The sequence below is a fragment of the Myodes glareolus genome, chromosome 25 (assembly GCF_982192425.1).
Source record: "Myodes glareolus chromosome 25, mMyoGla1.1, whole genome shotgun sequence".
Taxonomy (NCBI): domain Eukaryota; kingdom Metazoa; phylum Chordata; class Mammalia; order Rodentia; family Cricetidae; genus Myodes; species Myodes glareolus.
In genome coordinates this window covers 46,659,374-46,682,746 of record NC_142050.1, presented here as the reverse complement: position 1 = coordinate 46,682,746, position 23,373 = coordinate 46,659,374, and the positions used below count along the sequence as shown (strand labels likewise).

The 23,373-nt window shown below is 40.0% G+C and overlaps 1 protein-coding gene across 1 annotated transcript in view; it reads right to left on the bottom strand.

Annotated features, from left to right (window-relative positions):
• LOC148117924 (uncharacterized) overlaps window positions 1-22,456 on the bottom strand; it is a 54,059-nt gene extending 31,603 nt beyond the window's left edge. Inside the window, exons 1-3 of the mRNA XM_087901682.1 lie at window positions 22,335-22,456; window positions 22,081-22,141; window positions 19,372-20,715 (exon numbers count right to left, since the gene is read on the bottom strand). Coding sequence (XP_087757808.1) covers window positions 19,372-20,715; window positions 22,081-22,141; window positions 22,335-22,368 — 1,439 coding nt within the window. The 5' untranslated portion in view covers window positions 22,369-22,456. The remainder of the gene's footprint in view (window positions 1-19,371; window positions 20,716-22,080; window positions 22,142-22,334) is intronic.
• Window positions 22,457-23,373: the final 917 nt, after the last annotated feature.

The following is a 23,373-nucleotide window of genomic DNA, read 5'->3' as shown; positions in this document are numbered from 1 at the left end:
TACTAAGTAGGAGAGCTCCATTTTTTATCACACACATAAGAGCACATTCGGGGCTTCCAGGCCCAATGAGTTTGGGCAATGACCTGGCTGATCGTGCTACGCGGCTTGCTGCAGTAGCTCTTGCCTCCCCGTTACAGACCGCTAAAACCTTTCATGATAAGTTTCATGTTACAGCTGAAACCCTGCGCAAACGTTTTTCTCTTACCAGAAAAGAGGCTCGCGATATTGTAACCCAATGTCACAGCTGTTGCCAGTTTCTTCCTATCAGACACACTGGCGTGAACCCCAGAGGGATTACGCCCTTGCAAATATGGCAGGTGGACGTAACTCATATCACTGCCTTTGGAAAACTTCAGTATGTGCATGTGTCGATTGATCTGGCATTATTCATGCCACACCGCTTACAGGAGAAAAAACCTCTTATGTCATTCAACATTGCCTTGAGGCATGGAGTGCTTGGGGCAAGCCCACATCTTTAAAAACGGATAATGGGCCTGCCTATACTTCTCAAAAGTTTAAGCAATTCTGTGCGCAGATGCAGGTCACCCACATTACAGGCCTGCCTTATAACCCCCAGGGGCAAGGTATCATAGAACGAGCGCATCGCACCCTCAAATCTTATCTACTTAAACAGAAAGGGGGAATATTGACAGAGCTGCCCACGACGCCAAGGGTGGCCATCGCCATGGCTCTGTTCACCATAAATTTTTTAAATCTGGATGATAATGGCCAAAATGCTGCAACACGACATTGTTCGGATCCGCAGCGGCCCAAAGATTTGGTTAAGTGGAAAGATGTGCTTTCTAATGAATGGAAAGGCCCGGATCCCATCTTATTGAGATCCAGGGGAGCTGTTTGTGTCTTCCCACAGGATCAAGAAAGCCCATTCTGGCTGCCAGAGCGATTGACCCGAACAGTGAAGAGTGATCCACAGCACACGGATTCGCCTGAGGACCTGGCTGCTGTTCCTCCTGCCATTTTGCGGATGGATGACAGAGCACCGATGGAGGACACTCTCAGCCTTCCTGAAGCTGTTACCAGTCAACCATAGGATGGCGGTGTCTCCCCGATTTTTTACAACCAATAAGACTCTGGGCCCCCTCCCTACCGTCCTAGAGATGATTTATAAGCTTGGCCGTAGGACTCCAGTCCTGGGCCGTGTCTCTCATTCCCCTACTTCAAAGAATGGGTGGGGGTGGAAATGTTTTGGAACAGTCCTATGCTATGGATTAGTGTTTCTCCTCTGGATGGTCTGCTGACTCAAATCCCAAAATCGTAGGGACAAAGTGGTTATTGCACAAGCGCTGGCTGCCCTGGAACAGGGGGCCTCTACTGATGTGTGGTTATTTATGTTAAAGCAGTAAGGTTTAAGCCAACCAGCTCCTGCACCCCTAGGACAGTGGTCCATTGCACAGGGTGGAGTGCTTGGCTTAGCTAGCCCTGAAGGTTGTCGAGCTGAAGAGCATCGCACAGAGAATGGCCCTCTCTGAGAGATAAGTTGCTCTGCTTAAGGGTTTCCTGCCGTATATTCCCTTTCCCAGAAAATTGGCAGAGGGCAGGCCGGATAGGTTCCAGGTGTCATGAGCCTAGGGACAGATTCCGTGTAAGCCCATTTTTATGTTTTCATTTTGGGAAGTGCGACCTCTATCTTTACCTTCCTAGGGAGTTGCCTTTCTGCAAAGAAGTAAAAAAAGGGGGATATGTGGAGGGCCGGACCACATTCTCCATTGCTTCTAGGAACAAAGGTAGAGATTGACCTCTGTGACCCCAAGGTGTGGCGGCACACGCCTTTAGTCCTGATGCCTGGGAGGCAGAGACAAGCAGATCTCTGTGAGTTCAAGGTGATGTAGCACACGCCTTTAATCCCAGCGCACGTGCTTTGTAACTCTCTACCGCTGCGTCCCTGCCTACTCCCGAGGCATCATCTGGGATAATGGGCAGTGGACCGATCCAAGAGTAACACATCAGAAGCGAGGACTGTTTCCTTTATAAGGGCTGGGTTCCCCTCATTCTGGGTCTCTGCTTTGGAAGCTGATGCTCTCCCTCTCAAGAGGCATTAAAGCTTTACTGCAGAAGTATCCTAAGTGCCCCGCGTCGTTCTTGCTGGCGAGACCGTAGCGCGGGACATCTACTAATACATGGACAAACATAAGTTTCCCTGTGGCAGGCATGTGTGTAACATCCATCTGCCATAATTGATTTGGTTGTAATCCTCATGGGTTAACTCCTAAATTGGGGATGCTTAGGAAAGAGGCACCCTGAGGACAAGAAGATGTAATGGCTTGTGATGTAGGAGGGTCATCTGTCTATGTGTTACTTTCATTGGTTAATAAAGAAATTGCCTTGGCTTTTGATAGGACAGCAGCTTAGATAGGTGGAGTAGACAGAACAGGATGCTGGGAGAAAGAAGCAGAGTCAGGCAGATGCCATGAAGCTCGGGCTCAAGATGGACATAGGTTAGAATCTTCCCAGTAAGCCACCACCTCGTGGTGATATACAGATTATTAGAAATTGGTTAATCAAGATGTGAGAGTTAGCCAGTAAGAGGCTAGATATAATGGGCTAGGCGGTGTTTAAAAGAATACAGTTTCTGTGTAATTCTTTTGGGTAAAGCTAGCTGGGTGGCAGGAAGCAGCCCGCTGCTCCTTTTACAAGTGGCACCCAACATGATGGACTAAATAAACTTAAAAATCTGAGAGAGATTAAAAAGGAGAGAGAGAGAATTCAACACAGCTTTTTGCTGTTTGCTGGCAGGGTGCTACAAAGATATTTTCCTGACTCAGCAGCCACAACAGGAAAAAAGCTGCGTCATTTTAAAATGTGGCTTCCTAGGCCCTTTCGCCAGTGCAATCTCTAGCTATGGAGCTTTTTTGGGCCTGAACATTTGTGTGCCCACTTGGGGTCAGGAATAAAGTAGCTGATACCATGCCCATGGCTCGGTTCTTCCTGCCTGAGTAGGCAGCTGGATCAGGTCTACTAGAAAGTGGCAGTTTTAAAATACCAGTTTCTGGGTTGTGCCACCATTGCAATCTCTGTCTGACTCCTGCATTAGACAGAGCTTTTGAATACAGCATTTGATGTAAAGTACTGTGATTTGTTTGATGGCAACTAGTCTCACTGTGTGCCTAAAAGGGGGTCATTGCATGCTGCAGCTCAGAGGCACAAGCACCTATGCCATGCTAGCAGTGGAATATGCAAGACTCAGAGGCACAAGCAGATCTGCCATGTTGGGCTGGGCGAGACAAGCAGGTAGTACCTATTTTTTACCTAGTAATGTCACAGCTTAGATTCTTAAGTGCTAAGTGATTTAAAACAGCAAAGTGAAAATGCTCCTGGATAGTAAAAACTTACAGATTCACAATAGGATAGATTCAGACAAAAAAGACCTTTAAATGGGTCATAATGTTAGATAAACATAGGCTCAGGAGAGAGAAGGAGTATAGAGAATAAAAAAAAGGTAAAGTCTTTAAAGAGACAGAGTACAGATAGTTATAGATTAAAAGAAATAATGAAAAATAGGCCACGTAAAAATGGAAAATTCACAGAGATTTTGGATTCTGTATATTGTATTTTCTTTCAGTTTTTTGACTGTGAAGGAGCTATGTACTGAGAGACATTTCATTATATGGGCTGCCAAGCTAAACCAGAATGGATATCATAAGGGTATTATGACTTCAGAATTTGGATCTAAGAATATGATGCTTTGAAAAGGAGGTTCTTCTTTTGTTTACACAGAGGATGAGACCTTGTGGATTGCTTCTATCCCAATATGGTATGCTAGACCACATCCTCCTGAAAGGTTGCTGTGACCACCCTCAAAAAAATTACTTCACTCAACTGCTGACTGAGATGAACCTGGCACACAGGATACACCATGAACTACGGTATATTAGTTCATATTGTGCCTCAAGTCCTATACCAAGGGAAGGCAGGAAGAATGCGTATGGGGACTATAAGATTACTATGCACCAGGAGTGTACCTCCTAAACTTGTTCCCCTGGGATAAGAGCAGAGACTGCAGGGTCAACAGCCCTTGGTACAGCAGCATAATTACTGGGGACTGCAACTTGTGAGTCCTAAGCAAACAAACCAACAGAGATATTATCTTCCACCAATTTCCTAGAAAATCAAGTTGTTCCTGCTCTTGGAGGCCATAGCCCTGGTCATTGCCTGAGCATGCTGAGGTCCAATATTGCACAGTAGTGGATATACTCTTTAACATGTCCTTTCTGTCAGAAGGAATGGGTGACAGCCTTGCCTGCGATATCAGCATCCTCACATGCCAGTTGCTTAAGAGTAGGATTTCTGCCTCTCCATCAGCCACATGACACCTGATCACCTGTTGAGGATGAGTAACAAATCTCGATGGGGCACAATTATCTGCATTAGAAATTACCTCTGTCTTTTTTCCAGAACCTAATAACGTTTGCCTTGCGTCCTCACTCCCAGAAAACAAAGATGTTCTTCTAGGAATGGCATTTCCCCCTCCCCCATTCATTGCACTCATCATAGTCCTCAGGCGGAGGAGGGTATAACACGTCGGGCAGGGGAGTGGACAGCCAGGTGTTCATCCTTGAACAGAGCTGACATTTTTACTTTTGATTTTGTTTCACTGGGTCCCTTCTGAACTTGCACTGGAAAAAAAGCCCTTTTTAGCTTGTAAGATTTTGTGGTGTGTGTGTGTGTGTGTGTGTGTGTGTGTGTGTGTGTGTGTATTTCATTATTTATCTCATACCCACATGAAGAATCTGGCATTGTCTTTTCTAAATCCTTGGGTTTGTCCCCATTTATTGTTTGTATCGCAATATAGACCAATGTCCATGCTACCCAGAACTGTATCAGAATTCTTTCTTCTTGTTAATGGGTTTTCACTATTTTTCTTTTAACTTGACTCCACACTCTGGGATCTAAAGTGCCCTTTTCAGGAAACTAAGAATTACAGTTTGTTATTCAATCCCAATACTCTTGCAACAGGAATTTAGACATTGTAGCACCTGTCAATTTAAAGAAACAATGTATCAACTTAATATATGGTGCCATTTTTCCTGGATTTTGCCCACCATTAATCCCTGCTTACCTCCTTACTAGTGCAGAGGTCCACCAGTCTTTCTGTACATTTTCATTCAGGTCCCTGGTTCAAGTGCCACTTGTTGACTTTCATTGACCTGTGCAGATCTTGTCAGCCTGGCTTGGGATCTGAGAACCTGAAGGAAGGGGACAGACTGCAGTGCAATGTTGCAGACAGCCTGACTTCAGTTTCAGTGTACTTTTTTTTTAACTTTCCTTTAAAGGTTTACTTTTTATTTATTTATTTTTTTGAGCTATACATTTTTCTTCACTCCCCTCCTTTCATCTCCTCTCCCCTTCTACCCTCTTCTGTGACTCCCACACTCCCAATTTACTCAGGAGATGTTGTCTTTTTCTCCTTCCTAAGTATATCCATGTATGTGTCTCTTAGGGTCCTCTTTGTTGTCTGGGTTTTCTAGGGTGTTGACTGTAGACTGGTTTTTCTTTGTTCTGTGTCTAAAAGTCATTTATGAGTGTGTACATATGTTATTTGTCTTTCTCTGTCTGAGTTACCTCACTCAATATGTTTTTTTCTAGATACACCCAGTTGCATGGAAATTTCAAGATGTCATTTTTTTTAATCACTGTGTAACTCCATTATGTAAATGTACCACATTTTCTTTAACCATTCTTTGGTTGAGGGGCATTTGGTTTCCAGGTTCTGGCTATGACAAACAATGCTGCTATGAACATTGTTGAGCACATGTCCTTGCGGTTTAATTGAGCATCCTTTAGGTATAATACTCAAAAGTGGTATTGCTGGGCCTTGAGGAGGATTGTTTTCTAATTGTCTGAAAAATCACCATACTCATTTCCAAATTTGCTATAAAGTTTGCATTCTCATCAGCAATGGAGAAGTTTTCCCCTTAACCCACATCGTCTCTAGCATAAGCTGTCATCAGTATTTTTGATCTTGGCTATTTTCATAGGTGAAATATGGAACCTCAGAGTTATTTTGATTTTTATTTCTCTGATGGATGAAGATTTTGAGTATTTTCTTAAATGACTTTCAGCCATTTGAGATTCATTTACTGAGAGATCTCTTTTTAGGTCTGTATAACCTTTTTTATCAGATTGTATTTTCCTTTCTAAAAAAATATTTATTTATTTATTCATTTATTTATTTATATTTTATGTACATTGGTGTTTTGCAATGAGTGTTGGGTCTCCTGGAACTAGAATTACAGACAGTTGTGAGCTGCCATGTGGGTGCTGGGAATTGAACCTGGGTCCGCTGGAAGAGCAGTCAGTGCTCTTAACCACTGAGCCATCTCTCCAGCCCCCTAGATTGTTTCTTATTTTGATGTCAAGTTTCTTGCATTCTTTGTATATTTTGGAGATAAGTCCTCTGTCCAATGTGGAGTTGGTGAAGATCATTTTCCATTCTGTTGCTGCCATTTTGTCTTGTTGACCATGTCCTTTGCTTTACAGAAGTTTCATAATTCCAGTAGACCCCATTTTCTAGTTGTTGCTCTCAGTGTTTGTGCTACTGGGGTTATATTTAGAAAGTGGTCTCCTGTGCCAATGCATTCAAGTGTACATCCCACTTTCTCTTCTATGAGATTCAGTGTGCTTGGTTTTCTGTTGAGGACTTGACTTTTGTGTATGGCAATAGATATGGATCTATTTTCATTCTTCTAGGTGTTGATATTCAGTTATGCTAGCACTGTTTGTGAATATGCTTTCTTTTTTCCATTTTGTATTTTCAGCTTCTTTGTCAAAAATCAGGTGTTCATAGGTGTTTGGACTGATATCTGGGTTTTTTATTTGATTCCGTTTGTTGTCCTGTTTGTTCTTATGCCACTACCAGGCTGTTTTCACTACTGTAGCTCTGCAGTAGAGTTTGATGCCAGGGATTGTTATGCCTCCAGAAGTACATTTACTGTACAGAATTGCTTTGGCTATCCTATTTTTTTCATTAAGTATTGTTCTTTCAAGATCTGTCATGGATTTTACTGGGCATTGCTTTTGGCAAGATTGCCATTTTTACTATGTTGATTCTACCAACACCAGCGCATGGGAGATCTTTTCTATTTTCTGGTGTCTTCTTCAGTTTCTTTCTTCAAATATTTAAAGTTCTTGTCATACAAGTTTTACACTTGTTTTGGTAGAGTTACTCTAAGATATTCATGCTATTGTGACTATTGTATTCTCTGATTTTTTTTCTCACCCCATTTATCATCTATGGACAGGAAGGTTACTGTTTTTTTTAGTTAATCTTGTATCCTGCTGCATTACTGAAGGTGTTTATGAGTTGTAAAAGTTTCTTGGTAGATTTTCTGGGGTCACATATGTATACTATTAAATCATCAGGAAACAGTAAGAGTTTGACTATTTCTTTTCTGATTTGTCCCTTTGATTGCCTTTTCTTGTCTTATTGTTCAGGTTAGAACTTCAAATACTGTTTGGAATAGATATGGAAAGTGGGAAACCTGTCTTGTTCCTGATTTCAGTGGGATTGCTTTGAGTTTCTCTCCATTTAGTTTGATATTGATTTTTGGCTTGCTGATGTGGGATTCCCCTTTTTAAGCTGAGAATACCATTGGTTAATAAAGAAGCTGCTTTGGGCCTATTGCAATGCAGAGAAGGGCATGGTAAGTGTTCCAAGAAGATAGAGAGAGAGTAGGCAGAATTAGTGAGAAGCCATGTAGCTGCTGCAGGAGACAGACACCAGACGGATGGAAACTTACCAGTAGGCCACAACCACATGGCAATACACAGATTAAAATAAATTGGTGATTTTTTAAGATATAAGAGCTAGCCAATAAGAAGCATGAGCTAATAGGCCAAGCAGTGTTGTAATAAGACAGTTTCTGTGTGGTTATATTGACATCTGGGCAACCAAACAATGAACGAGCTGTCTCTGACTACAGGCTTGCTGTATACTGCTTTTATTCTTTTTAGGTGTGTTTCTTGTATCCTTGCTTTCTCTAAGACTTTTGTCATAAAGAGGTGTTCAATTTTGTCAAAGGCTTTTTCAGCATCTAATGAGATTATCATTTGGTTTTTTTGTCCTTCCAGTTTGTTTTATATGGTGAATTACATTGACAGATTTTTGTGTGTTGGACCATCCCTGCATCTCTGAAATGAAGCCTACATGTTCATGGTGTATGAGTTTTCTGATGTGTTCTTGGATTTGGTTTGGTAGTATTTTTTTGACTGTTTTGCTTCAATGTTCATAAGTGAGACTTGTCTGTAATTCTCTTTCTTAGTAGTGTCTTTATGTGGTTTTGATATCAGGATAACTGCAGCTTTGAAGAAGAACTTGGTAATGTTTCTTTTGTTTCTATTGTGTGGAATAATTTGAGGAGTATTAGTATTAGTTCTTTGGAAATCTTGTAGAATTCTGATATGAAACCCTCTGGTTCTGGGGGTTTTTTTGGTGGGAAACTTTTGATGACTGCTTCTATTTACTTAGCAGTTATAGGTCTATTTAATTTATTTATCTGGCCTTGATTTATCCAGTGATGTTTATCCAGAAAATTGTCCATTTTCTGTAAGTTTTGCAATTTTGTGAAGTACAGGTTTTTGAAGTATGTACTGTTGATTATCTGGATATTCTCCATGTCTATTGTTAAACCTGCTTTTTCATTTTTGATTTTCTTAATCTGGTTATTCTTTCTCTGCCTTTTGGTTAGTGTGGATAAAAGTTTGTTTATTTTGTTTATTTTCTCAAAGAACCAACTCTTTGTCTTATTGATTCTTTGTATTGTTTTCTTTGTTTCTATTTTGTTGATTTCAGCTCTCAATTTGATTATTTATTTCACCTAGTCCTCCTGGGTGAGTTTGCTTCTTGTTGTTCTAGAGTTTTAGGTATTCTGTTAGCTCTCTATCGCAGGATTTTCCCAGCTTCTTTATGTAGGCACTTAGTGTTATGAATAAACATGTCTTATAAATTAAATGTAAATGTTTGTCACCTGAGGCACAAAGCCACATCCAACAGAAAACAAAGTGCATTTGAGGCCTCTTTTCCTGGAGCTTTTCTCACAGTTCCCCAGGGCATTGTTCACAATGAATCATTCTGACTGTGTGCCCACAGGATCCTCAGAACACAGACTTGGAAACACTGGCAGCCTCACCCATTTCTAGAAATCAAAACTAAAAAGCCCTGTGCCTGGGTTCAGCCAGCCTGGGAGACACAGGAGCCTCGGGCTGCAGAGTGAAGAAAAGCTTCAGGGCCTGAGGATGGGACAGGGACTCAGCAGCACCTGGGCCTCAGAGCTGGACAAGTTCACAGATTACTACCTCCACCAAATCATCAGCTTCTGTAATGATGTCAGAACTGTCATCAACACCATGTGTGCCTTCCTGAAAAAGAGAGGCTTCCAAGACACAGACTACCCTGTGAGGATCGCCAAGTTGGTGAAGGTTAGCCCCTCTCAGCCTGAACCGACCCAGATGGGAGGAGAGGACCCTCAGGAGTCAGACTGCAGCTGTGATCCTGTTCCTCACCTCTGTTCACAGCCGTGTAGTGGTTTCTGTCCCCAGGTCCCACATCTGTGTTAGAAAAAGAGCCCCAACTACAGTTTGTGCTCCACCCTCCAAGGTCACATCCATTTCAATCAGAGAACCCGAGCCCAAACTTGGGGAAGCAGTTTTCTGGAGGGTGGTAGATCAGAGGAACCAACCTTCACACTGCTGTGTGGACTTTGTTTAGTTACCTACCTTCTGTGTGTACAGTGTTCTCTGCACACCTCCTGTGATGGCACAGGACATGTAGACTAAGTCATACGTGTCACAGGACAGGACACGACCCCATGTGTGGGTAACTGGATTGATGGGCCCTCACTGGGCTTGGGTCAGAGTCTGTCAAACTGAACTTCATGACAGTACCTAAGTCTCAGTCACTGTTAAAGCTGCAAAAATAATGTTGCTGTGGTTTATTTCTCATTTTCATTTTTAATTAGTTTGGCTATGTGCTGTGCACATGTTAGTGCGGTGCCTTCAGAGCTGAAGAGTGGATGTCACATCCCTTTTAGCTGTAGTTACACAGGTGGTTGTGAACTGAACTACGTGGGCACTAAACTCAGAACATTTGTAAAAACAACAGGGTCTTTTAACTACTGAGTCACCTTTCTGTCCCCAGATATGATGTTTTTCATCATCATCATCATTATTATTATCATCATCATCATCCTGACTATGGTTTTTTCTCTCTCCTTTCCTACCTCCCCTGTGTCCTCCAAGTCCACTTCTCCACAGTTTCTCTACAGAAGAGGAAAGGCCTCCCATGGCTATTAGCTAGCCGTGGCATATCCCTCCCCTCACATAAGGCTGGATGAGGCAACCCATTAGGGGGAACAGGGTTCCAAAAGCCAGCAAAAGAGTCAGAGACTGCCCTTGCTCCCACTGTTAGGAGTCCCATGAAGAGACCAAGCTACATAACCACATCATATAAGCAGAGGCCTAGGTCAGTCCCATACAGACCCCCCAGTTTTCAGCTCAGTCTCTGTGAGTCCCTATGAATCCCAGTTAGCTGATTCTGTAGGTTTCCCAGCATTGTCCTTGACCTCTCCCATTCTTATAATCCTTTCTTCTCCCTTCCATAGGATTCCCCAGTCTCCCCTTGATGTTTGGCTATGGGTCCCCAGAAATGACATTTGTAATGACTTTGTCCGGTGCTCACATGTGTTAAGTGATTGTTCTCAGCATTTCATTTAGGGAGGCTCTCCTTAGAATGAGTTCTTTTTCTTCTTTATTTTATTGTTGTTTTATAGGTTTGGATTCATTTTTAATGTTTTCTGTGGTTCTATGACTTTTATGTTATTCTAGATTACATAAACCCAATTTGTTATAAGTATGTGATGTTGTATAAATATATTCCCCCCAAATAACAATGATAACAATGAAGTTACTGACATTTCTTTCATATGTATATAATCTCCTCCCACCGACTACCATCCTCTTATTTACCATCCCTCTAATTAGAACATTCCCAGAGAATCCCCTTCTGATTTCATGTCACATGAGTGCAGCTACATCTAAGTTAGACCTTAGAGGAAATGTGCTACCCTTTCTACCACCATTGCCATCCCTTGTCCCTCATTTCCTTTAGACCCCTCAGTGTTTCTCATAGTCACTCTCTCTTCATGAAAGAGTCTGCCAGACATTCTGCAGGACACAGAAGAAAGTCACTGACCAGCATAGGTGGAACTGTCTTTGAAATTTCCAGCCTCATTGAAAAGTCTGCTGGATACTATGGGTCCATAGGCTGATGATGGATGCTCCAATGATACAGAAGAACTTTGGGTGACAGTCCAGGCACAGAGATGTCTCTGTCAATTCTAGAGTTTTGGAAGTTGCTTGCACTGCACTTCATGTTAAATTAGGTAATATTATACTGCTGGAGAATTTGATGGAATTGAAGAATAGGTAGTTATTATAGTTTTCCTTGATTTTGCTAAAAGATAAAGTAGATATAAATGTTGTAACTATAATTCTTGCTTGGTAACTGTTTTTATTTTTAAAGATTTATTTATTAAGTATACAGTGTTCTGCCTGTATGCATGCCTGCAGGCCAGAAGATAGCACCAGCTCTCATGACAGATAGTTGAGAGCCACCATGTGGTTGCTGGGAATTGAACTCAGGACCTTTGGAAGAGCAGGCACTGAGCCATCTCTCCAGCCGGATACCTGTTTTTTTATATGCAAGTTTACGAAGTTAAAGTTAAAACCTTCCTGTTTATTTAAACAGAAAATGGAAGGTGATATGGGATTCCCCTCTTTATGCTGTGAATACCATTAGTTAATAAAGAAACTGTTTTGGGCCTATGCAGGGAATAGAGGTAGGCAGGAAAAAAGAAACTGAATGCTGGGAGAAAAAAAAAGGCAGAATTTAGAGAAAAGCCATGTAGCCCCTGCTGGAGACAGCCGGTGGTTGGAACTTTATCTGGTAAGTCACAGCCTTGTGGTGATACACAGATTAATGGAGATGGGTTAAATTAAGATGTTAAATTAAAATTAACCCAATAAGAAGCTAGAGTTAACAGACCAAGCAGAGATTTAAACAATATGGTTTCTGTATGATTATTTTGGGAGTCTGGGCAGCCGGAAAAAAAACAAGTGGTCTCCTACTACAGTGGCCCTACTTCCCTACTCCAGCTAGAGCTGACTGAAGCTGGGCAAGTCCATGACCAATAATGGCCTCTGGGTAGCTGCTATCCCAGCTCATTTCTCGTCACCCCTTCTAAGTCCCCTCCATTCAGCAAAGGTCTGAGCACCTTGCAGCTTCTCACAGAATGCTGCCATGCTCCTACTCCCAGGCTGGCCTCTCATTCTCTGCTGTCTGAGACTCTGTGTTGTTTCCATGGCTCTCCTAAAGGGCAAGTGGTCAGGGCTGTAAGTTACTAGTAGCAGTTCACACAGTGGTCATGAGGGGGAGGTGTGCCTCCCAAAATGTAAAGCTGTCCCAATTCTCTAAGCCTCCCTGTGTATGCCTGGTGTGCAGCTGTGTATGAGTTCCTTCCATGTGACTTGCTTTGGCCTTCCTTTTGTGACTTTGTTGAATTGTTTACTAGTTCTAAAAACGTTCTGTCAATTCCTCCAAATTTTTCACCACATATTGATTGGTCATTATGGAGGTTTGATAAAAAATGATACCCACAGGGTGTGGCACTATTAGAAGGGGTAGCCTTGTTGGAATAGGTGTGGACTTGTTGAAGATGTATGTCAGTGTGGAGGTGGATATTAAGGACTTTGTTGCTAAAGCTACACAAATGTGTAAGAAGCAATTGTTTATGTCCCCTGCTTATCAAGATGTGAACTCTCACCTCCTTCTCCAGCTTGATGTTTAAATGAAGGAGGACTGGAATCACACACACACACACACACACACACACACACACACACACACACACACACCCTCCACGCAGAAACCTAATAGTTCCATAGATAAAGTAAGTCTACACGTGATATATAACAGCCACGTCCCCTGTCTCTATGAAGGAGTGACCCTTACAATGATAAGGACCATGGAGGCTAACAACAGGCTACAGGAATGCTAGCCTTTGGGAGGAGCCATAAGGTGGCTGGGTTAGGTTTCCACAACAACAGGATGACTGAAGATCATCTCTCAGATGGAGTAAGATGACCACAACTGACACTTTCATACCACTGTGACAGCCATCTTGAGCTGTATCATACTGGCTCCAGACTGGACCAAGAGTCCTTTGTCCCTCAGCACAGTGCTTATCCATATTCTTCTGTGGGTGCCAATATGGTTCTGATTTAGTATTCACCCTGGCCAGGTGAATGGCAAGGCTTGATGACAGACACTTTGGGTTGTCAAGTCCAGTCTTCAACTTTAATCTTCTACCTAAAGTTGGTAACTCCCTCCTCTCCAGGGCATACTCACTGAGTAAGGAGTGTGTGTCCATTGGGGGAAGCATGGCTCTGTCCACCATTTGACCACAGGGTTCAGTTACCCAGGAAGCCACTTCAACTACACTTAATGGGTTCAACTCTAAAACTCAATTCATGTCAGGAACCAGGGGTGTGGGAAGGAAGCCTCTGTGACAGTCACTGCCTTCACCCTCTAGCTGTCTCTTGTGGTTCCTTCTAATGGCCCCCTATGGCTCCTCTTCATGACCAAGTTCACCAACATTAGACCCTCTGTGGAAACACTTCTTGGCATGTCGAGGACATTTATAGAAATATCTGCTGACCACTTCCTTCATTCCAGAGGCTGCTGTCAGCACTCCTCCCCATCTGAGGAGTTTCCTCTGGAATCACATGGCCTGAACAATGTTTAAGACCAACTATAAAAATGGTTAAATGGCTTCTGACCAGGTTACCAAGAACACATAACCGGGAAGAAGGGTTCTTCTGCAAATGGAATTGAGAAAGTTGGATCTCCATTGAGAGGAATAAATCCCACCCTCATCTTGGGCACATATGGAAGGCCATCCAAAATGGAAGCCGAGAATCCCTAGTAAACACAGAACAACTTAGCCACAATGACCTCATTAGTTTTCTTGGTTCTGACATCAAAACCACAGGCAACTCAGGATGATTCTTTTATGTCAGGCCTCATGCATGCTGGGTAAGCACTCTGCCACTGAACCACACCCACAGTCTCTCACTGGAACAGTCTAGACAAGTCCTTCCCAGCTGAGACACATCCCTACTACCTTTCTGCTCTCACACAAGGAAGCCATTCCTTCATAGAGACATGTTTCCTGTGGACTTGCTTTAGGACGGAATACATGATGATTTATATATAATATGGGAGCTCTCAGCTTGGTAGGAGGACATGGGAGACCCCTGGGCATTGTTTATTTAAACATTTGTGTATCTGGGGGTGGTTAAGAAGGGGCAGGACTGGAATCATAGGCAGCGTCATCTGATTGTGACCATGTCTTGGTTCTTCCATTTTGGAATAAAGAAGTATTTAACTTGTTTTTAATGTAATAGGAGACCACAATTGAGAGACTAATCTTTATAAGTGTTGAAATTAAAAAGAATAAAACATTTTGGGATTTTTAAAGCTATGTCGTGTTTTATGATATGATACTGACTTGAGATCTTAGGGATAAGTAAGAAAGGAAAGGTTATGGCTTAGTAGTAATGTGTTTGAGTATCACAGTGAAAGGAGCTTATTTGTGAACATTAATAGTTATATGTTTAAGTCTCAAACTGAAAGAGGATTATTTGTGAGGGTGACTTCTTTCAATTAGAGGGAACCTTAATCAAGAAAATGACTCTATTATACTTGGTATGAGTAGTCTGTGTGGATATGTTCCTGAATAGTGATTGATGTGGCTATTGCCATGCCAGGGCAGAATGCTATATGTTGTATAAAAGAGCAAGCTCAGTGACCATGAGGAGCAATCCAATGAGAAGAATTCCTCCAAGGCCTCTGCTTCAGGTACTGACCATTGTTCCCTCAGTGAAGGACTGTGACTAGGATGTGTAATCTAATAAGACATTTTCTACCCAGGAGATTTGAATTGGTATGGATCTTAGTTTATTGATCAAAACTCAAGTTCAATTTTGTTATATATGTATATTTATGCTCTTGATGAAGGTATTGTGCTTCTGCATCTCATTTTAAAATATAATGTATAACTGGGCAGTGGTGGTGCATAACTTTAATCCCAACACATGGGAGGCAGAGGTGGGTGGATCTTTATGAGTTTGAGGCCAGCCTGATCTACAAGAGCTGGTTCCAGAAAACACTACAAATCTACAGAAAAAAATCTGTCTCAAATATCCACAAAAGATGTAATGTATAATTAAGAAACATAGGTTAATAGATAATCACATATAATAGTCCTCTTGTAGTTATGTGGCTTTTGGGTATCTTAGAGTTTCTATTGCTGTGAAGAGACACCATGACCATAGCAAAACTTATAAAGGAAAATATTTGATTGAGGCTGGCTTACAGTTTCAGAGGGTTTAGTCCATTATTATCATGACAAAAAACATGGTGGATACAGGCAGACACAGTGCTGGAGAATGAACTGAGAGTTCTACATCCAGATCAACAGGCAGCAGAAAGTGACTATGACATACTTCCTCCAACAAGGCCACACCTCCTAATAGTGCCACTCTCCATGGGACATTGGGTGTCATTTTGACTAAAACCACTACAGTATCAAAATCCTTGTAAGTATCTTTTCACCCATGCTCAGTAAGGAAGCTCAACAAACTCCTTGGTTCCGCAGGATGGACGTTGGTGAAATTATATTTTTCATTTTCAGTGGTACTTACAGTTGCAACTTACATTGCTTCCTCCCCTACCACAGGGGAGAAAAATATCACAACAGATCATAAACATATTTGTCAATGTTTCTATTTCTCATATTAGAAAAAGGAAGCAGTACATAAAAGAACATGTTAGAAGAACATAAATGTGTAAATGCCCTTAAGAAAAAAAAAAGACTGAAATATATGAAAATAAAGAGGACTGGGTGGCTCCAGAATAAACAAGACAGGAAAGGCTTTGCGAGCTATGAGGGTCTGAGTAATTTGTTTAAGATATATAAAGGATGAGGTTTAGAGATCATATATTTATTGATGTTGGCAAGGTCAGATATCAACTATTTCAATGACTGGCTAAAATGTATGTCAAATAAAGTTTGTTAAGTTGTATCTGAATACTGAAATATTATAAAGTAGTTAAAAGTACAAAACTGGTATAAAAATAATGACCTTCTAGCTGTTTAATAATCATTCTTAGAGGCTATTCTAATGTGGTTAGAAGGACTAAAAGGGGGAGTTTCTCCTTTTTCCATACAAGGTCAGTAAGGGTCCTAGGAACAAAAGGCCATTGATCACATATTGTTCAGTTCATGGAGGCCATGGAGAACCCACTCAATGAATCTGAAACATTATCCAGTCGAAAATGGAGAATCAATGTGGGAAATATTTCCTCAAGGCTTCAAAGAAACCCACAGTATATACAGCAAAACATTTGCATTTTTCTCACATTGATGGAAACACAATAAAAGAGAGACTTGAAGAATCTGAGATCCCTTCCAAGCCCAAGTGACCTCTGAGGACTAGTTGGTCAACTGGCCTTGACAACTCAGAAAAAAGATTAATTTTGGCAACCTGCATTGTTCTTCAGTACTTAAGGAGAAAATTGAAGCAAGGACTAAGAGAACTGGTAACAATACAAGGGATCTAACCAAACAGACATTAGATATAAGTCTACATGAGATGTTACTTAAATAGCAAATCTCACTAGTATTTTTCTCCTTGATAAAAAGATGTTGTCCAGATGTGAGCCATCATACCTTGGCTCCTGGAACACCTTCCCACAGCAAAGAAGGACAGGACATTTTTTAACATTCAAATTAAAAGATCTTAAATACCTTTTACTCTCTCTATTCAAAAGCTACATGGGAAGGGAATCATGCCAACTTTGAATTGATAAAACAGCTATAAATGGGTGTGAAAGTTGATTGTGGGTTCATCATTCTGGAGACCAACTGTAGAGATTAAAGGAAAACATCTAATACACAGAAACTTTTATGAGCTCATCAAGAATGTCTTATGAAATTTGGACATTTTATTTCTTCCGAGACAACAGTAAAGGAATTCCTTTTCTGTCTACATCTGAGAGTTTGGTCTTTACAAGAGTCTCTATGGAATGGTATCACAATACTGCCACCTGATACCCTAAAATCAACTGGAAGAAACCAGATCAGTCATTGCTCCAACCCCACAATGGTAGTGTTATCTAATCAGAGGAAGGTGGGATAAGAACGGGAGGAAAAATTAAACAATTTAGGATTAAAAACCCCGCATGACTCCCTATTGGCTCCATCATGGCTCACAATCTACTTCCCACTGAAGCCCCTTATTGCTAGGCTTGCCCAGATTCCCTCAATAGCTACTATTACCCAGCTGGGCTGCATGGCAGTAACATCTCCCCTACAGGATGAGCAGAAACCAATGACTAAACCAGTCCAGCCCTTTCCAGCTTTGCCATTCCACTCTAGGGTAAGAGAGGGTCCTAGTCTGGTAAATAGGTATTTCAGTAGAAAGTCTTCCAGACTCCTATTCCTATTCCAAGATACAGGGTCCCTTGTGTATGTATTCCATTACAGAGTCACTGACCAGTGTAACCAACCCATTCCCTCAGAGCTAAGAAGTCCTGAAGCCAAACAAAGGTCGCATTAAAACGGTAACTCTTGTTAAATCAAAATGAGGCCATGAATTAGAAAACAATGAAGTGTCTATGGAAGGGCTTAGAGGCAAGAAAGAGATGATGGAAATGATGTAACTATAATCCACAAAATTATTCTAGAAAAATTATTCATAAAAAGGCTTTATGATCACATGCTACAGAGACTAGGAATTTGTATTAGAGAGCACAAAATATTAGTCACACATTTTATTTCAGGTTGTGCATCTTAAATATGTAAAATAAGTTCTTTTAGGCAGGGCCACACCATTTTATTCAGTTCTATTTTGGTCAAACTAGTGTAACTATTGTAAATTGGTTTTATGATAAGTTATGTTCTTTATCCAGATTCTTGATTTCTTGCTCTCTGGATTCAAGAAATGGCGAGTCAGAACATTTAGTAATCATTTAAAATTGATTACCTCACTACTGATTTCTAATGTAAGCTATGATCTAAGGGGGAAACTTGCATGAAACTTCTTGGCCATCCCTTTCTGTGCTGGGACTACACCTGCTTTACAGTTTGTCAGTCGGAGGACACTCATTTACTCATCTAGTTTCCTTCTCACTGAACAGTTAAGGCCCAGTCTTGAAGCAGTTTCAGGAATTGCTTTCTGGGCAGCAGAAGCAAGATTAGGTGTTCAAAGCAATTTTCAACTCTATAGTGTGAGATAAGCCTAAGCTACCGAAGACAGAAATGATCAACAGCATTTGAGAAAAATGGAAAGAAATTCTTAATGACTGGAAAAAATAGGGAATAGAAACAGATTAGAACAGTGATGCATATAAAGTAAATAAAATTTAAAAAGTAAAAACAGGAATTATCTTTTTTTAAAAAACATAAAAATAATTTTATAAACACACAGTTATACTGACTTTGAAAAAGAGAAAAACATTCCCTGATATAAAGATTGACATTAAAAAGATATTATGTCACCATGCCCCTATGTGCAATATCAGTTGCTGAGACCTGTGACCTGAAACACACAGCTACAGCTAATAGATATAATGACAGGCAGGATTGAACACATGAGCATAGGAGAGTTCCAATGTTAGAAATTCAATATTTATTGATTCAAGCTAACCTTCCCGAATTGAACATCCAAAATCTATCCTGCCTTCATTCACATGACATAGATCAACACACGCTGGGAAATTACAAAATCACTGATCCTGTCACATTTAGATGCTATTTCATAATGGTGACACCAGCAGCAGTTTCCTTACTGGCAGTGTATGCAGTAAACTATTCCTCCTCTTCTGGTCTGAAGGTGGAAGTCATGCTCCACATACAAATACTTTTCCTATTAATAAAATGGACAGTTGACTACATGACTCAAATTTTTAATTTTAGATTTCAGTGGTGATTAAGTTCTTTAATCTAAGAATTTAGTTTTATCACACGGGGAACAAGGTCATTGCTCTGGAGAGCAATGGCATGGGATCAAGGCTACCTTATCCAACATACAAAAGTTTGTCTCAGAAACATTTTTCTACAATGCTAGAGGTTCTGCTATTCTAAAATTAATATGTCTTCCCAGGAATAAATCATTCACACACTTAAAGTTTAATAGCCATGAATTCCTTTAATAACAGTATGCATTCAATGGTGGTTAATGCTAAAAGAGGAGACAACCTGGCCCAGATTTTGCATTCCACATACACTGTCATGCTTGTGAAGATGACTGTGACATGCAAAGGCTTTACCACAATGATGACATTCATAGGGTTTCTCTCCAGTATGGGTTCTTTCATGCCTTCGTAGATTACTTTGCTGTGTAAAGGTTTTACCACACTGATTACATTCATAGGGTTTCTCTCTGGTATGGATTCTTTTATGTTGTCGAAGACTACTGTGACATGCAAAGGCTTTACCACAATGATGACATTCATAGGGTTTCTCTCCAGTATGGGTTCTTTCATGGCTTTGTAGATGACTGTGATGTGCAAAGGCTTTACCACACTGATTACATTCATAGGGTTTCGCTCCAGTATGGATTCTTTTATGTTGTCGAAGACTACTGTGACATGCAAAGGCTTTAGCACACTGATTACATTCATAGGGTTTCTCTCCAGTATGAATTCTTTTATGTGTTCGAAGACTACTGTGACATGCAAAGGCTTTAGCACACTGGTTACATTCATAGGGTTTCTCTCCAGTATGGGTTCTTTCATGACTTTGAAGATGACTGTGCCGTGCAAAGGCTTTACCACACTGATTACATTCATAGGGTTTCTCTCTGGTATGGATTCTTTTATGTTGTCGAAGACTACTTTGACATGCAAAGGCTTTACCACAATGATGACATTCATAGGGCTTCTCTCCAGTATGGGTTCTTTCATGCCTTTGTAGCTGACTTTGCTGTGTAAAGGTTTTACCACACTGATTACATTCATAGGGTTTCTCTCTGTTATGGATTCTTTTATGTCGTTGAAGACTACTGTGACATGCAAAAGCTTTACCACAATGATTACATTCATAGGGTTTCTCTCCAGTATGGGTTCTTTCATGGCTTTGTAGATGACTGTGCTGTGCAAAGGCTTTACCACACTGATTACATGCATAGGGTTTCTCTCCAGTATGGATTCTTTTATGTGTTCGAAGACTACTGTGACATGCAAAGGCTTTAGCACACTGGTTACATTCATAGGGTTTCTCTCCAGTATGGGTTCTTTCATGACTTTGAAGATGACTGTGCCGTGCAAAGGCTTTACCACACTGATTACATTCATAGGGTTTCTCTCCAGTATGAATTCTTTTATGTGTTTGAAGACTACTGTGACATGCAAAGGCTTTAGCACACTGGTTACATTCATAGGGTTTCTCTCCAGTATGGGTTCTTTCATGACTTTGAAGATGACTGTGCCGTGGAAAGGCTTTACCACATTGATTACATTCATAGGGTTTCTCTCCAGTATGGGTTCTTTTATGTCTTCGAAGACTACTGTGACATGCAAAGGCTTTACCACACTGATTACATTCGTAGGGTTTCTCTCCAGTATGTATTCTTTCATGCCTTTTAAGATCACTGTAATGTGCAAATGTTTTACTACACTGATTACATTCATAGGATTTCTCTCCAGTGCATGTTCTTTTATGCATTTGAAGATGATTGTGATGTGCAAAGGCATTACCAAACTCATTTCCTTCATCACGTTTTAATGTAGTATGTGTTTTTTCATGACTGTGAATTTGACTGTCACGTGCAAAAGTTTTAACACATTGAGTATATGCAGAACTTTTCTTTCTAGTTTGGCTTTTTTCATGCCTACAATGATAATGGTACATGTGAAAGCATTACTACATTTAATACATTGTTGAATATTTTTATCTGAATAAATGAATTTTACAATTTAGTCCTATTTTAAAGAGGAATTATATGTTAAGGTTTTATCATCATGTTTACAATCTTGTTTTTCCCCTTCATTAAGGTTTGCTTTACATCTTTGAAGATAACAGATAACAGCCTTTAATACATGGTTCACATTTACAGAATCTTGTTTTTTTATGAGAATTTTCATGTACTTGAAGAGAATTGAAAAAAATCAGAGCTTTAACACTATTATTGTATTCACAATGTTTCCTATACTGTGAGTGATGGTACAATTGCTACCTGAACTAGGACAAACAGAAGTATTTACACAGTCCTAGTACTCATTGTGGTTTTCTGAAATGTTACTTTGTTGATATATTAACAATGAGACTAGAAAACCAATTAACTTGTATATGTGTATATCAAATTCAACAAGTATACTGAACATGGGAACTGCTACATATTTTCTATTTGTTCTGAGAGAGAGGTATATCTTTTCACATCCTTTGCTCATGTGTCTTGTATCCAGAGTAATATATGATGTACCCAGTAAAGGAAGAATAACATATATAAGGTTTCCACATTGAGTTCACCCAATTTGACTTTCTGTCCTCATAGACTTGTGGTTCATGGATTAAGTCCACTCCAAAACAGATGCCCCTTGATTCATAATCCTAAATGCCCCCTCACTAAACTTAACACAGCCACAAGTATATGGGTTAAACTACCTTTTCTATGGACTATTAGTATAATAGATAGTTTTAGAGATCAACATGTATATCTTTTATAATGTGAATAATATGAGTCAAATGGATTGGCAACTTTACAGTATAGCTCTCATTGTATTATGATCCAAATGGTAATATAGATTAAGATATTGTTTTCTTTCTTAAGAGAATGACTTGCAAATGTAGTTCACCTATCTGAAATTAAGGTATATGATTTTGTGAGAATTTAATATACATCAATGCACTTTATTATTTACACTGTTGCTTTTGATTAAAACAGATAGGATTAATTACAAATTCTTCAGAGACACATTTGTATAAGCTTATACATGAAAATTACCTTTCATGTCTTCTAGAATTTTGACAATGTTCTTCAATATTATGGCCTTCCAAATGGTATCCTAAAATATAATGCCAGAAATTGTTTTATATTAAAAATTTTTAAAAATAATTAGTTATGATATGAAGCAAACCTGACAACCATGCCTGATTTATTTACCCCATTCTTCTTTCTCAATCATATTACAAAAGAGCATCATTAACCAATGAATAGTTGTTCCCTTATATGATACATGAAAGATAATATAGTCTTACCTATAGTAGCGAGGTTTCTATAGGTCTCTACCATAACATCTGTGTAGAGATTCTTCTGGGAAGGATTCAGCAAAGTCCATTCTTCCCAAGTGAAGTCAACATGCACGTCATCATAGGTCACTGAATTCTAAAATATCCCATACAGGTGTACAACAGAAAGTATGATTTTGACAACACTGTAAATGTATACTTCTTTGACAGTATAGTCATATAATTCTGGGGCTCCCCATACTTATTCCATGACAAAGACATCATAACTAAATCACCAAGTCACTTCAGAAGCGAACTGAATAGGAAGATCACCTCTGTCATTTCTGAACCCTTTGAATGGGATATTACCTTGCAAGAGAAATGCCTACTAACCAACAATGAAAGATACATAAACAGGTCACCAGCATAGAGTACAGATAAGAAAAATGTATGAATGATTAATTCCTAACTACAAAAAGAAAATAAAATGAAAAAGTTGGATGCATTCAATCATGCCTCTAATCATTGCACTCAGAAGGCAGAGGCATGTATATCTATCTGCCTCTGAGCTGAATACCAGCCTAGTCCATGCAGTCACTCCTAGGGCAGCCAGAAATACATGTTAAATACTGTTTTCACATGGAAAAAAAATCAAACAAACATAAAAGCTAGAAACAACTCATAGGATTTTGCTAAAGTTTCTACAAAGAGTTACACATTCACTACAACTCTTTATTCATCTACCAGAAACCTGAAGTTGCCCAATTTAAACTGCAACAAAAATGAGAGTTTACTAAAAGGCACTATGTGTTTAAAAAGTTACAAATGGACAAATGAAAACAGTATAATGATTACAAATAATCAACACATAGCAGGAAAGATGGCTCAATATCAAAGAGTCCTCCTAGTCTTGCATACAGGTGGTCTCAAGGACTTACATGGGGGAATCATAACTATCCATTATTCCAAGTTCAAAGTTTCTAATACCATCTTTTGATCAATGTAAGGACCAGGTACTCACATGGTACATATCTATGCATTCAGGGAAAATACTCTTTTTAAAATAAAA